The sequence below is a fragment of the Trichomycterus rosablanca genome, chromosome 20 (genome assembly GCF_030014385.1).
Source record: "Trichomycterus rosablanca isolate fTriRos1 chromosome 20, fTriRos1.hap1, whole genome shotgun sequence".
Taxonomy (NCBI): Eukaryota; Metazoa; Chordata; class Actinopteri; order Siluriformes; family Trichomycteridae; genus Trichomycterus; species Trichomycterus rosablanca.
The window spans coordinates 22,188,775-22,203,010 of NC_086007.1; the positions used below are offsets into that span (position 1 = coordinate 22,188,775).

Consider the following 14,236-nt stretch of genomic DNA (forward strand, 5'->3'; position numbering starts at 1 on the left):
GAAGGGAGACCTATTTATATTCCACCTGCTTTAGCAATAGCTTTTTTTATTTATATTTTAAGCTGCCAAAATAATTACAAACCAGCCCAAATTTTGTCCACCTGCCAAAGTGTGTTTTTCCCTGCCATTTTCCAACAAAATCCGCTCATTTTGGTGGAAACCCGCCCAATCTGGCAACACTGACTGTGATACTGACCGCCCGTGCTTGAGGACAGTAACTGCAGAACAATATGTGTTTTCACGTTTGAGTCTCCAAAAGTCTCCAATAACACCAGAAAAAGTCGCTAGATTTGTCGCTAGTCGCTTTTTTGAAAAAAAGTCGCTAGAGGGGTCTGAAAAGTCGCTAAATATAGCGACAAAGTCGCTAAGTTGGCAACACTGCACGAAAGCGAGTTCTGTGTCCGAATCAGTGTTGCTAACTCCTCAGTAAGGAAAGTAGCTATTGGCTGTCCTAGAGGTCGCTAAATGACGTCATCTCCTAATTTGCATATTTTATTTGCATGTAATTGATGCTGTAGAAGAGAGGAATAACGTCGTGGGCGAGACAAAAAAGTGAGTAAAAAACACCCTAATTATGTTTAGAACTACAAATGAACTTTTTTCTGTTGATTCTTGGTTTGTTTGTTTGGGGTTTTTTTGTCATTGAAATAGGCCATCACTTCTCAACCCCCAGGTACTTAGAAACACATCTGTAGACTCATCGAGGAGGAGGCTGAAACTCTGCTCACCCACATCTGCGACCAACTTTTTTTTAGAAAGTATGGTGCTAGAACACCATTAATCATTTCCGTGCACTTTGCCCTGTGCATGTTTTTTTTTTATTAAATGCAAATAACAAGCAAACATAGTCATATAGTAAAAAGTAAGACATATGCTCAATGTTTATAATTCAACAGAGAGAAAAAAGAAAGACAAAAAAAACCAAAAGACAACAAACAAAAAAATAATACTATTTGGGATTCAGATAAAACTGAAAAGCTTTAACAATGTAATAGATCTACAACACTTCTTATTTTGCTTCTGTCGGAAATTCACCAATGTATCTATACAGTTACATAGTGTTAGGATGAATCTTTTGGTTCAAAAAGGTCCTGAAGAAAGCAGTCGGGAAGTCCAGAAAGTACTCTTTAAAAACACTTTATTAAGTGTAAAAATGATCTGTGAATATATATCAGAGCTAAGCCGATCGGCGCTCCTTTTCTCCTGCAGTCTAGACACACAACCACGTAAGAAAGGGGCCGAGCCTTTCTCCCCGCCGGTTTTTAAACTCAGCTAGGCTCCTCCTCCTTTACTGCTGGTGGAGCCAATGAAGTGTGCTAACAAGCCCCGGGCTCTGCCTCCCCCCCTCAGTAGGAGTCAGGGAGAGAGCCTAGCCGGCGCCATGTTGGACAAAAGACCACGTGGCCTGGATGTCGTAAAGCTTGGAAAATGCCGTAAAACTTCCCATATTAAATGTACGTTTTTATGTTCCGAAAAACCTAACAATAGAAAACACACTCATCACTCACATCATAAAATGTACTCAAATTTGCATTAACAGGGTAACATTTGTGTAAAATTTTATAAAGCAGCTCTTTTATTTTGTTATTAAAGAACATATTTGTAGGGGAGAGTCAAAACTGAGCTGCTGTTTTTCCTTTGTTGAGCTGACCACTGGAAGGTTACTAATGGAGTGGATTTACGAGATAAGAGCTGCCTTATGAAATTATTATTACATTTCTTATGTACTATATCAACCTCATTTAAAGAAATAGCATAGTTACGTAATGCCCTGTGCATTTTGAAGTGAGTAGCAGCAGTGGAGTCCGACTCTGAATAATGTACGTAGTATTTATTAAACAATATGCGAAAAGTACCCGGATGATAATTCAACTAATCTGTTTACATTTATAAGCACAAAGTCAACAGTAAGGAGCACTTATTCATTAAAACACACGGAATCAGAGCCTGAAGTAAGTAAAAACACGTTCAGCTCGTATAAAACCACCCGGTTTCTTGAGCTCACCTTGACTGTTTAGTGTGTGAAACACTCGTTATGCCTCAGTGCTCTAAATACAACATGGAAACGTGTTGAATGTGATTTTCTTTAGTATTTAAGTTCCTGTACATTGTTTAATGTTTATTTACTCTTCTTTATTTAGTAAATCTCCAGCCAGCAGCTGGACAAGTTACCTCAGCAAAGATCCACATGTTGGCGCAGAAACACCACAAACATTCTAACAACGGTTCAAATTTCCGTTTATTATCAAAACTGTCATAAATAACGAGTACAAATTATTATCCTCATATACTGCAATAAATTATTTCATTTAAATATAAATAAGCAATATTATAATACACATTAAAATGAATGATGTGTCTTAAGTCGGTTTAGTGATGCAGAAGTTTATTACTTGACGCTCATAGGTCACATGTCGTGCTCATGTCAGTCACGTGTGTTTACGTCACAGATTCGCCACTGTGGATGTAACAGCGATACAGTGAAAGTAGCAGCACAGACTTTAGCGTTACTTATTTTATTCTTTCGTAGCAGTGAAAGCTGGAGAAGCAGAAGCGAAATGAGAGGAAACCAAACCGAGACAAACTCAGCAAGGATGCCAGGGATCGTCTGTTAACAGCATTGATAAGCTAAGTTGGTCGCTAGCGGGTGGAACAGCGACCACGTTGCTCTTGTAGCAGTAAATGTTTGTACAGGTTGGGCCATTTATATGGATACACCTAAATGGGAATGGTTGGTGATATTAACTTCCTGTTTGTGGCACATTAGTATATGGGAGGGGGAAAACTTTTCAAGATGGGTGGTGACCATGGCGGCCATTTTGAAGTCGGCCATTTTGGATCCAACTTTAGTTTTTTCAATGGGAAGAGGGTCATGTGACACATCAAACTTATTGAGAATTTCACAAGAAAAACAATGGTGTGCTTGGTTTTAACGTAACTTTATTCTTTCATGAGTTATTTACAAGCTTCTCTTTGTTTACAGCCATTGACATGTCGCAGAGGTTAACACGTGAGGAGCGGATAGAAATTGTGTTGATGTCTGGTGAACGCAGTACCCGGGTCATTGCAGCAGATTTCAATGCAAGACACCCTACGAGACCACCCATCTCCCATGCTACAGTTAGCAAACTGCTTGCCAAGTTTCGTGCCACAAACAGGAAGTTAATATCACCAACCATTCCCATTTTATTTAGGTGTATCCATATAAATGGCCCACCCTGTATAGTTCATGTTGCTTATTTTGCACAAAGAGTGTTTAGTTTTTTGTCTGTCTACCTACAAGTACAAATAAAGTACATATAATGAAATTTTACACAAGTGTACTTGATTACTGTCCTGATTTGCACACACTCTTTAAAACAATGGTTCTTTAGACGATAACAAAGTTCATTTGCATGCTTAAAGGCTTCGTTGCATTATTAAATGTAGGCCTAAATATCGTCGGAAAAAATAATGCAAACCTCATTTAATGTTAGTGATTTGTGTCCTTGATGAGACTTTTAAAGCTAGCACCAGCATATGCCAATCTCCCTGCTGAAACTTTCTCTTGGATCTAACTAATATTTTTTCGTTCTTTTTTTTATTTCTGACAGACTATTGTAAGTTTATGAATACTTAGCATTCAGAAATAGGGTTATTTTTTATGGAAATGATAGTATGCGTAAAGTATGAACGCACCTTACGTAGTTTGCGCACCCTACGCAAACGTAAATCGGCGCATGCGTAGTGTGGCATGTGTTTTGATGGATAATTGCTCTTTTCTTTCAATTTTGTGCTTATAAATGTAAACAGAATAGCATCCAATTTTTATTTTAAATGAGCAAGGGCACATGTATTCGGTCTCTATTAAAAATGTACATGTTTACTCACCTGGCAAGCACAACTACGTGGTATGAGTTAATGTAGTTAATGTACTGCACAGTGCACACGTCTTTATTGTATATCTTTAAAAATAATAATAGTGATGGTGTAGGATAAAGGTTATTTGGGTTTTAGTATCTCTGCTGTGAACTAGTTGGCTAGACTAGCTATTGACACACCACAGCCATTCTATCAAAACACAGTGTAGAGCAGCGTTCACAAGTTTTTACTTAATTTAAGTACTCGTTGATATAAAGTCAAAATAAAAAAGGAACAGAAATCGAGAAAAGAATTATATTTTAAATAAAAATACACTATATTTTTGTGTAGATTTAGCGATTGTCTTTCTGGACTTCTCATTTGTGTTGTGTACTAATACAGGACGGCGAAAATACAATAAAAAGGTCAAATTTGGTCTATTACTTATACATTTACAAAAGTGAATGTAACGACAACGAATATTCGACCTTATTAAAAGAAAAGAAAGCTTGACAATATAATTATACATTACTGAATGACAAATTATCAATGTAGTAAACATAATATAGACATTGATCACTCATTAGAAATAAAGTCCTTTATTGACTAGGTCTATATTATGTTTACTACATTGATAATCAGTCATTCAGTAATGTATAAAGTCCCCCATGAATTCAGATACACACAAACATGTCATTTTAAACCATTAAAAATAGACTATAAAACATCTTAAATAATACACAGTTTTTTATTCACAAGAAAATATTTTACACTATCGTAAGTACATTTCTACATCTTCGTTTTTATTAAAAATACCAGAATCAGTGCTCGGGTGCCTCAACAGTCTTATGCAATAGCTCACCACTCTTGACACACGCTAGCGGTGCCACCGGACTGATTGGGTGCTTAAGATTCTGGTGTTTAAAAATAGCAATAGGCTAACCTTTTTAAATATACCATAATAACTTGATTTTTTGTAGCTAACATTGACATGTACTGTCGATATGTAATTAGTGAAATATCAGATGTGGTGGGATATTTCAAAATGTGACATGACATAAATACATCAAATTAAATGATTTACTGTATGTGCATACACATACCCTGACCAGGGTAAAGGTTATCCTACAACCATTAGCTGTGTGTTGAAAAGTACAGGCCACCCCTGATCAACCAACAAACCAAATGTCACTGATAAGTTTAAATGATTTAATTAAATTCAACAAGACTAGACATACCAAGTCTGGAAAGGGTTTTAAAGCCATTTGTAAGGCTCTGGTACTCCAGCAAACCACAGTGAAGGGTATTTCCAGAAGCCAAAATGACCAAAATTATAATACAAATACAAGAGCACCTAACCAATTTAAGTTGTGACAAACCCCATTGAGAGGACAGAACTTTGGAGAGGCTGAACCTTAAACAGTTTGTGCTTTTTCATGAGCAAAGAAAATGTTACATATTCTTTAATAAATAAATAAATAATTTAAAAAGGTGCTTTGTGTTTTCTCATTTTGCTTATAATAATTTTGTATAATGGTTCAAACCCCTTCGTGTGCGACAAATATGTATAAACCGGGGAAATCAGTAGAGGGCCAATATTTTTACAGCACTGTATTTCTGTAAGTTATAATATCAGAATCTGCCATTCAAGGTCATTTTTATTTGCTCAAAATGACTGAAAGACATGACCTCAAATTTACCAAAATAAAGTGTATCGTTAGTATGTTTTGTGATGACCCTACTACCTGAAGAAGATCTTTCACTTAAAATGATTAGCTAAAAATAAATGTGATTAGCAACTTTAAATAACTTAAATGCATTTATTTTGCTCATCCACTTCTCCCATTTGGTTTCTCAGTAAACTCTGCAGCTCAGGTGTTTGCAGTAGCTCGACAGTCCATTTGAAGAACATAAATTGTCTTCTTCAGTGGAGGACTGTGATCAGTGTCTAACTGTGAAATACTTTTCACCTCTTCTACAGATTCCTAGAGAGAACCAGGTGTCTGATTAAGTCTCCACCACTGTAATCAAGAGACTTGTCAGACCACTGTCGTCCTGTGGCGAGCCAGCCTAATCTGACGAGTCTTACTTACTTAGTGTTTCTGTCGTTGCCTGACTGCGTTTCTGAAGTTCCATCTCTGGCCAGTGCAGCCTCTCAGGATTAGTGCATAGCCGAAAGCGACTTTAGCTGGTACCACCTCTAAACAGCGTCCTGTAGCCCGGTTCACAATTGATTCATTCTGCAAGTAAGAAAAACAGGTGGATAGATTTATTTTGCTTTTTTTTAAATAAAGGAGGTAATTCGTACGTTTTCTCTCAGCTGTCTTTGTGGGGATATTTGTCACAGTCTTGATGAGGATGGATTTTATACCAATATTGAAGCTGGCTGTTGTGCTAACAATGGGAATGGTTATCACATTCAACAAAATGCTGTTACTCTCATCGCTGGCAAACAAATTATAGGGATGTCATAGCCATGGTGGAAATGTTGACACTTGTATTGGATGTTGCTCATGACAGAGATGATGTGTACACTCATAATGGGGAGTGTTTTTTACACACATGACAGGATAGCTGTCAAACATGAGATAAGGATGTCATTGCTCATAACGAAAGTGGTTGTTATTTCTCCATGTTTGTCAGTTAAAGATTTGTTAGAATTAAACTAGATTTTTGTTTTTATAAAGGGTTGTCCTCCTACCTGTGCAAAGTTCCAAGTTTTCTGGCTTATGTTGGCGACTTTGTTGCAGTTGGCCAGCTGGGGTAAGCTGCTGATGCCGTCATCCATCACACAGCATGTGTCCTCTCCAGTGCTGCCCAGTGGTCCCACAAACAAGTAGCCTTCTTTAGTATAGCGGCCCAGCTAGTAAACAGACCGTGTAGTCTGAATGACTATACAGATGTATACAGATTTAACACTTACCCAGCAATCACACAGACAGCGTCACAAACATAATCATTTAGTTTCTTAAAGAGCTGGCAATGGGGGCTCAGGTGGCGCAGTGGTCCTATACACTAGCACACCAGAGTTGAGATCAGAGTTTGACTCTCTGCAGTGACATTACATTAGTGACAAAACAAAACAAACTGGTCGCAACTGAGGGTGGGTAGATCAGACATGTCTTGGTACATCACTCCATTTATGATGTGTAATGACCCAAGACTATCTGCACAAAAGGAAACCAATATAACGATGCTTGACTTATGTAGTTCCAAACTGAAAATGTAACCCTTTTATTATTTAACCATTTATTACTTAACCATTTGGATGTTGTCGCTTAGCTACCACTGATAAAACAGCATGCACAGAGACTGTCATGGCAGAAACTCCCCACAGGCATGACCCATTTCCAGTCTGCTTTGACAGCAAGGGTGGGTTTGAGGTCAGATCTCTGGAGCTCTAGAGTTGTGACTGTACCTGAGGGCCCCAGCCATGGCAGGGGTGAAGGATCGCTGTGTGGTTCTCCTTTATTCCCTGATCCACACACAGATGGGTCACGTTGGTGTTGCGAATCTGCCGTACACACATACACACACGCAGAAATCATGAACCAGCATACTCCAGCTTGTCTTTCAACTTGGAGAAATTTGTATTTCCTATTATCGACCGATCCCTTTCTACACATCTGTTCACAAGCTTGTACGGCCAAAAAAGCCAATCAATGGCTAATTACAAACTACAAGCTGAATTGATTTGATGTCATACTTACTTCTCCGTAAAACAGAGTGCTGTTGTATCGCCTCATTTCTGGGTAGATGTTGTCGAGGTACCACTCGAAGCTCTTGCACTGCAAGCTTTTTCTCAGGGCCACGCGTGCCGATATGTCTCCATAATCGATCTCATGGTTCTAATCACAGAGTAACAGGCTGTACTGTGCATTATAATTAAACATACGGCATAACATGGCTAAAAAATTGTGAACCCTTTAAATTGTATATTAAATTGTAAATTAATTTCACATTTAATGTGGTCTGTGGTCTAATGAACTACACTAGCACACTACTGTGAAGTGTTCGGATTTGAGAAAGCCAATTAGCGAATTATTTTTGATAACTGATGTACAGGCGGAGGTAGCTCCAAACCCCTCCCTTACCTCCATCGGAATATTCCAGGCCATGTAGACATTGGACTTGTACTCGTCCATCCAAACCTCGGCCACGCGCAGTGCATTGCGTCTAGCGTGGAAGGCGATGTCACTGTGGTACGGCTTGTTCGTCCTGGCAATGTGAGCGACCCGAGAGCATGGCAGGACCTCCATACTGCCTCCACACAGCCAAACCTTGGATTTATCCAAACATACATAATACAAGATACAAGTGTCTTTAATGCTCTTCCAAATTAATGGAAAATTAATGGAACCTAAATTGAGCAGCTGGCAACAGTAGCCAGTGCCCTAGATAAAACACAGGCATGGTTGGCACACTAACCCTGATTCCAAGCTCTATGTTCTCTCCACCATAGACATCCATGCCAGCATCCAGCAAGCCCAACTCTCCGAAGTAGTGCCGGTTTGCCACAAATGAGCAGCCTATCATTGCAGGCGTCCTGAAAAGAGTTAGTATTCATAATTTGACTTGTTCTGGTTAGATGTATTACACACATTCAGAAACAGCTATAAGAAATTAGACAATCATCCATCAGGGTCATTCAAATTAAAACAACCACTTGAACTTATTCAGAAAAGTATTCAGGCACTTTATTCAATAAATTTGAACCCCTTCGACAGTAATAACAGCTGCAAGTCTTTGGGAAACACTCTACAAGCTCTGTACACCTTTAATTGGGAAGTTCATCCCGTTCCTCTTGTCAAATCCTCTCAAGCTTTATTTATAGATATGGGGTTTATGTCTGAGCTTAAAAAACATTCAAGGACACTGAAAGACTTGCCCCAAAGCCACATCAACATGGTTTTTGCTGTATGCTTTAGGCTATTGTTGGGTTGAAAGGTGAACTGTTCCTCTGGATGAGGTTTTCTTCAAGGACATTTCTTGTATCTGGCTGCATTACTCTATCCCTCAGTTCTTACCAGTCTCTACAAATACGAGTTAAGACTATACTATCCAAAGTTACATACCAACAAAAAATCTTCCAACTCCTTTGGACTCAAGCTTAGTAATCACAATGTAAACTGAAAAGCTATCATGCAATCTCATGTATTCGAGTGAATACTCTGAACATACCTGATGGGTGCTGAGGTGTCTCCCTCATCCCACCACTTTTTCGGAGGACTGATATACATGCACCACAGCTCCCAGTTGAAACCATGGCCCGAGTGCTCATAGCGCTCCAGTTCGAACGTGTCATATTTAATGTTGTCTATAGACGGCAGGATGATCCTCTTGGGGTTCTGCTTGATTCTGGACAGAACTGGTTCAGCCCTAGTGTAAGGGTCAGACAGATGAGATCATTCCCACTGAAGACAGGATATTCTAACTTCTTAGTCCCTGGACAGTTCATCGCCTAGTTTTGCTTCACATTTGTGATTAAAGTATTTTTCATACACTTTTGGCAGACGCTTAAAAGCTATGAAGTCAACAGAAACTTCTTACCAGGCTGGAGTGAACTCCACATGGGCATCGAAAAAACCAGTCACCTCTCCTGTGGCCACTCTCCAGCCCTCGATTCGAGCGCGGATGAGCCCCTCTCTCTTCTGATTGCGCACGATCTTGACGAGGCCCGGGTACCGTTTGTTGACATATTCCTCCAGTGGCCCTTTTAGTTGTTCTGTTTCAAACATGCAAACACAGGAATGGCAGGAGATGCACCCCATGAGTGTTTTTTTTATTTAGGCCAATATAAAATCTCACACAAAGCATAGAGCAGTCTTTGGGATAGTAAAACTGCATGAAGTTGAACGGCATTCAAATATATTAAAGACATCTTGTAATCATCTTACAAGCTGCTTAACATTATGCATTACTGGCGTTATAAAAACACAGGGGCTTTGTTACTTGCTTGTCTACCTTGTCATCTTAACAAAAATAATCACCACCTCTCTTTTTGATAGATTGCTGCCTCGAGTGTGCTGGAAATAGAACTGTCTCACAAGGAAAAACTAGCACTTGTTTGATGGATCAGACATTGACACCATTATTCATAACATGAGCAAGAATCAATGTGAATAATTCATTTTATTTATAGTTTATTAAAGCCGACATTCAAAGTGAGAAAAGGAATCCAGGACTCAGAGACAGAATTCTAAATCAAAGCACAAATATAAACCAGGTACAAGGCAAAATTCTTTCAGTTTGTTTAAATCATGACTGTTTCTTATGCAATGCTATCTGAGGGCTGAAGTCCTGCACACTCAATCCTGCACTACACAAACTGAGATTTTAACAGATTTTCATTAATCTTTTAACAATATTGTGAACAGTAGATGGTAAAAGACCTAAATTATTTGCAATCTTGCTTCGAAAAAAAAATGTTGTCTTTGAACTGACAAAGTGCTGAGCCATGAGGAGCAGAACATAGAGAGAACATACTAAATGTAAGATGCTCTGAGAGCAGAATTTAAATGTTAGTACCACAAGCTGTTTTAGGAGCAGAATGTAGAGAGAACATACAAAATGTAAGATACTCTGAGAGCAGAATTTAAATGTTTGTACCAAAAGCTGCTCTAGGAGCAGAATGTAGAGAGAACATACTAAACGTAAGATGCTCTGACTTGTAACTATGAGTCTTGGTTTCTCACCATCATCACTGTTGTCGTCCACCAGGATTATCTCTTTCAGCAGGTGGACCGGGGTGTGATTGACAGCCGAGTGCACAGAACGCAGAATGACCGACAGTGCCTCGTTCACAAAGATGAAAATGAGGGAGATTTGAGGCAGGTCTTTGGGATAAAACACCCCTTTGCACCTTGAGGATCAACACACACATTAAACACAAAGAAAGACTATTCATACTATACAAGGTTGATTCCATTAATTAAGAAAAATGTTTTGTTAATTGTTAATTGATGATAAAAAATAAAGTCATTCCCTTTTTTCATTTTGTTTTTCAATTTTATGCTCACAGTGCCAGAACCCGTGGGAGTGATAGGAAGTCTATTTATAGAATGTGCTTGTTTTAGACTGTGGAGTTGTTGCCGGTGGTGGATTTACTGGGATTTGTGCAGTTATTACACCTACAGCTAGAATTGATTATTTAGTTTTAAAGAATAACACTGCTTACTTGTTGGGCCGAAAATCTGGGATCGACCGGTCCAAGGAGATCCTGTCACTCAGAAACGAATCGTAGCCGTACTTCTCTCGCAGATGTTTGGCTTGCTTTTCCTCAGCGGCTGTCAGCGTGGCAGGCAAACCACCTTTGCCCCGGCCTCCAAAGCCCTCAATTAGACCAAGAGATTTTGACAAACCTGTTGAATGTTGTGATTAAGAATTTGTTTTTTAATGAGCCATGTTACAGTCTGAACTGTCATGACGAATCTGCTTTGTCACTTCTTTAGCATTCCTTAAATGGTTATTTATTTTTACTTCATTTGTTTTTAACTTCTAGTTAGGAATTAAAATTGCATGTCCCTCACATGCCACCAAGTCTGCAAATTTACAATCAGATGACACACAATATGGCCAAAGTACGTGGACACCCCTCCTAATTACTTATTGTAGTTTTGTTCAGTCAGGTCTAGTCCAACACTAGTGTCTGACCTCCACTAGTGTCTGACCCAATTGACTACACTGGCACAAATTCCACTTCCACAATCCAAAATCTTGTGAAAAGCCTTTGCTCAAAGTGGACGCTCTTATAGCTGGAAAGGAAGAGTCCCATATATAAATGCCCATGGTTTTGGGACGTCCAAAAAGCTCATTGTTAGGTGTCCACATACTTTTGGCCGTATAGTGTGGCTGTAGCTAGTGGCTAAAGTATAGTTACCATTTAGTTGCCTGTAAACCACATCTTCTAAAGAACCAAGTCTCTTCAGTAGTGCCTCATTAGTAATGCCCGGGTCCAAAGCAGATCCATTAGGGTGCGATTGAGAATCACCAGCTTTACTCGCCCGGAGATCACACTTGCCCCAAAAAGTAATGAAGGCTGCCATGGCGAATGCATTCAGCAACAGCAGCAACTTCCATCTTCTCATTATAAAAGCCATTAACGATGACAGGGTCCTGAATCCAATGAGCCTGATCTAGAGGAGTGACAGCAACAATCATTTGGACCAAACATAATTAATATCAAGGACAATAAAACAAAAACAGTTCAAGTTTACATGTATGAAACACTTACTTTTTGTAAAACAAAAATAATAATTAATTGCTCCGTAAATTGATTGTGGGATTAAGATCCGAGATCCACAGCTTCTTTCCCCAGGCAATCAGCTTACTCAACAAGGACTACTCCCACATCCCTCCGTTTTAATAAATGCTCATGGGTTTCACACAAGCTTCCCGCATTTTAATAGTTAATGCACATATGCACCTTATGTGTAAATAATCTCTATTGCACAATTTTTTATCACTACTATATTGTTTATTTTATTCTATGTATATATATACCATTGTTTATTGTTTATTATACGTTTAGATATAGTGTACCTTTTACTATTTAACTTGTATGTATGTTGACACCTGCACCTAAAGAAATTCCTTGTACATCTGCTACTTGGCGAAGAAAAAGATTCTGATTCTGATTCTGATCTTACACGAAAACTACAGACTTTTAAATACATATATAAAAACTAGACAAAAAATCCTAACTTTCATAAGTTCTTTTCAAAACTTTGAAGACTGAACATTTCATATGGTTAAATTATTATCTGAAAGTAGTTTTACATTAATCTAATTTAAAGAAATACCTGGTACTAGGACACAAACCAAAAAAGTACATAAAAGGGTTTCTTTTCACAACCCCCATTACTTATACCCTCAAAACATATTGCCTGATCACATGACTAACGCTTCTAGAACATTTTATGCTAAGACAGCTGAAAACATTTTCTACAGTTTGTCTTACACTATAAAATCGCAAGTCAGGTTTTTCTTGAAAAATTAACTATTGCATTCCGAGTAAAACATAGCTCTCGGGCTTAAAGCAAGGCAATTTGAAAAGTTTATTTCGTTAAAGAAAAAACTGACACCAACTGGCCCTTGTGTGGAAAGGGTAATTTCCCTCCTAAATGTAACTGGTTGTACCACCTGTAGCAGCAACAACTGGAATTAGTCAAAACATTCAAACACCATCAAATTACCACGTTTTACTGATGGTATGATTTTCTTATTGTGGAATGCAATGTTATATTTACACCACATGAAACAGGGCCCATGTCTTCCAAAAAAAAAACTTAAATGTTTTTTTTGCAAATCAGAGTCAAGCCTAACCGTTTCAATTAGGTTGGCAGTGTTTTATTTTTCATTATTTTGCAACTCTCCCATGAATGATATGTTAGTGAGATCATGACTGACTCACAACCTATACTAGGCTCTCACTTTGGTTCACTGAAGTCCCAGAGCCTTTGAAATAACTTCAAGTAACTTGAAGTAACCCTTTCCATACGTTTGCATTCTATTAAAGAGGTGTTTAGATTCAACATGGCTGACCATAAACAAGTGTGTTTGATTACTGTTTGATTAAGTACCTAGGGATCAACTGCATGGCTTTTTTCTTCAGTAAATATGCAAAGATTATGTAAAATCTGTGTTTTCTGCTTGTCTTCTGACAAATGTGGAAACATTAAGAAATCAAGTGGGTGCAAATACTTTTTGTCCCTTACAGGTGTATGTAAACTTTTGACCTTTGCTGTGACTGATTACTTACTTACACTTTCTTACCATTTCGTGTTGATGAGAAGCATCCTGCTACTGGACCCAGACCAGCCTCTTCTTCAGCTTTCATTCGTGGCGAGTCATTCTTCACATGGACGAAAATATTAAGGAAGATACAGATGTGTGGATTCTCAAGGACCAAAGTAAATCTTACTGTGTTCTGCCATTGCCTGTAGATATGTCCTTCATCTGCTGCTTCTTCACAATTCTGTTAAGGTCTGAAGAGTTCTCACAGAAGAACAGCATTTCCATGGTGCATGTAACCGCACAGAGGTCACATGACCTGACTACATAAAGATAAGGTGGTGATGGTGAAGAGCCGCCCGGCGCTGGAGAGATGATGTGAGAAGGAGAACTACCGCCTCTGATGGTAAAATCAGCACACAAGCGATTTAACCCACAAAACAAAGCGTTTAAGATCCACACAAGCCGTTTTCTTCTAAATTATAGCTAAAATACGCAAAGCCGAGTGCCTGTATGACACTGAATCTAGTCTGTACTCTGTGAGGAGCATAAACGAGGCAATACAGCTGAAAGAACCGTTAAAGCAATGGCTTTGTCCCAATCCGCGCACCACACACTAAATAGGGTGCCTAAATAGTGTGAGAGCTGTGGTAAATATGGTAAC

The 14,236-nt window shown here is 38.7% G+C and overlaps 1 protein-coding gene across 1 annotated transcript; it reads right to left on the reverse strand.

Moving 5' to 3' along the window:
• Window positions 1–4,569: 4,569 nt before the first annotated feature.
• On the reverse strand, window positions 4,570–11,969 carry galnt17 (polypeptide N-acetylgalactosaminyltransferase 17). Its single transcript, XM_063016345.1, has 12 exons — window positions 11,720–11,969; window positions 11,018–11,201; window positions 10,536–10,702; window positions 9,391–9,565; window positions 9,022–9,219; window positions 8,269–8,386; window positions 7,935–8,120; window positions 7,551–7,688; window positions 7,259–7,354; window positions 6,542–6,703; window positions 5,934–6,080; window positions 4,570–5,825 (listed from the first exon to the last, which is right to left on the reverse strand). The coding sequence occupies exons 1-11, from the start codon at window positions 11,937–11,939 to the stop codon at window positions 5,934–5,936; spliced, it is 1,791 nt and encodes a 596-aa protein (XP_062872415.1). The 5' UTR covers window positions 11,940–11,969; the 3' UTR covers window positions 4,570–5,825.
• Between the last annotated feature and the right edge of the window lie 2,267 nt (window positions 11,970–14,236).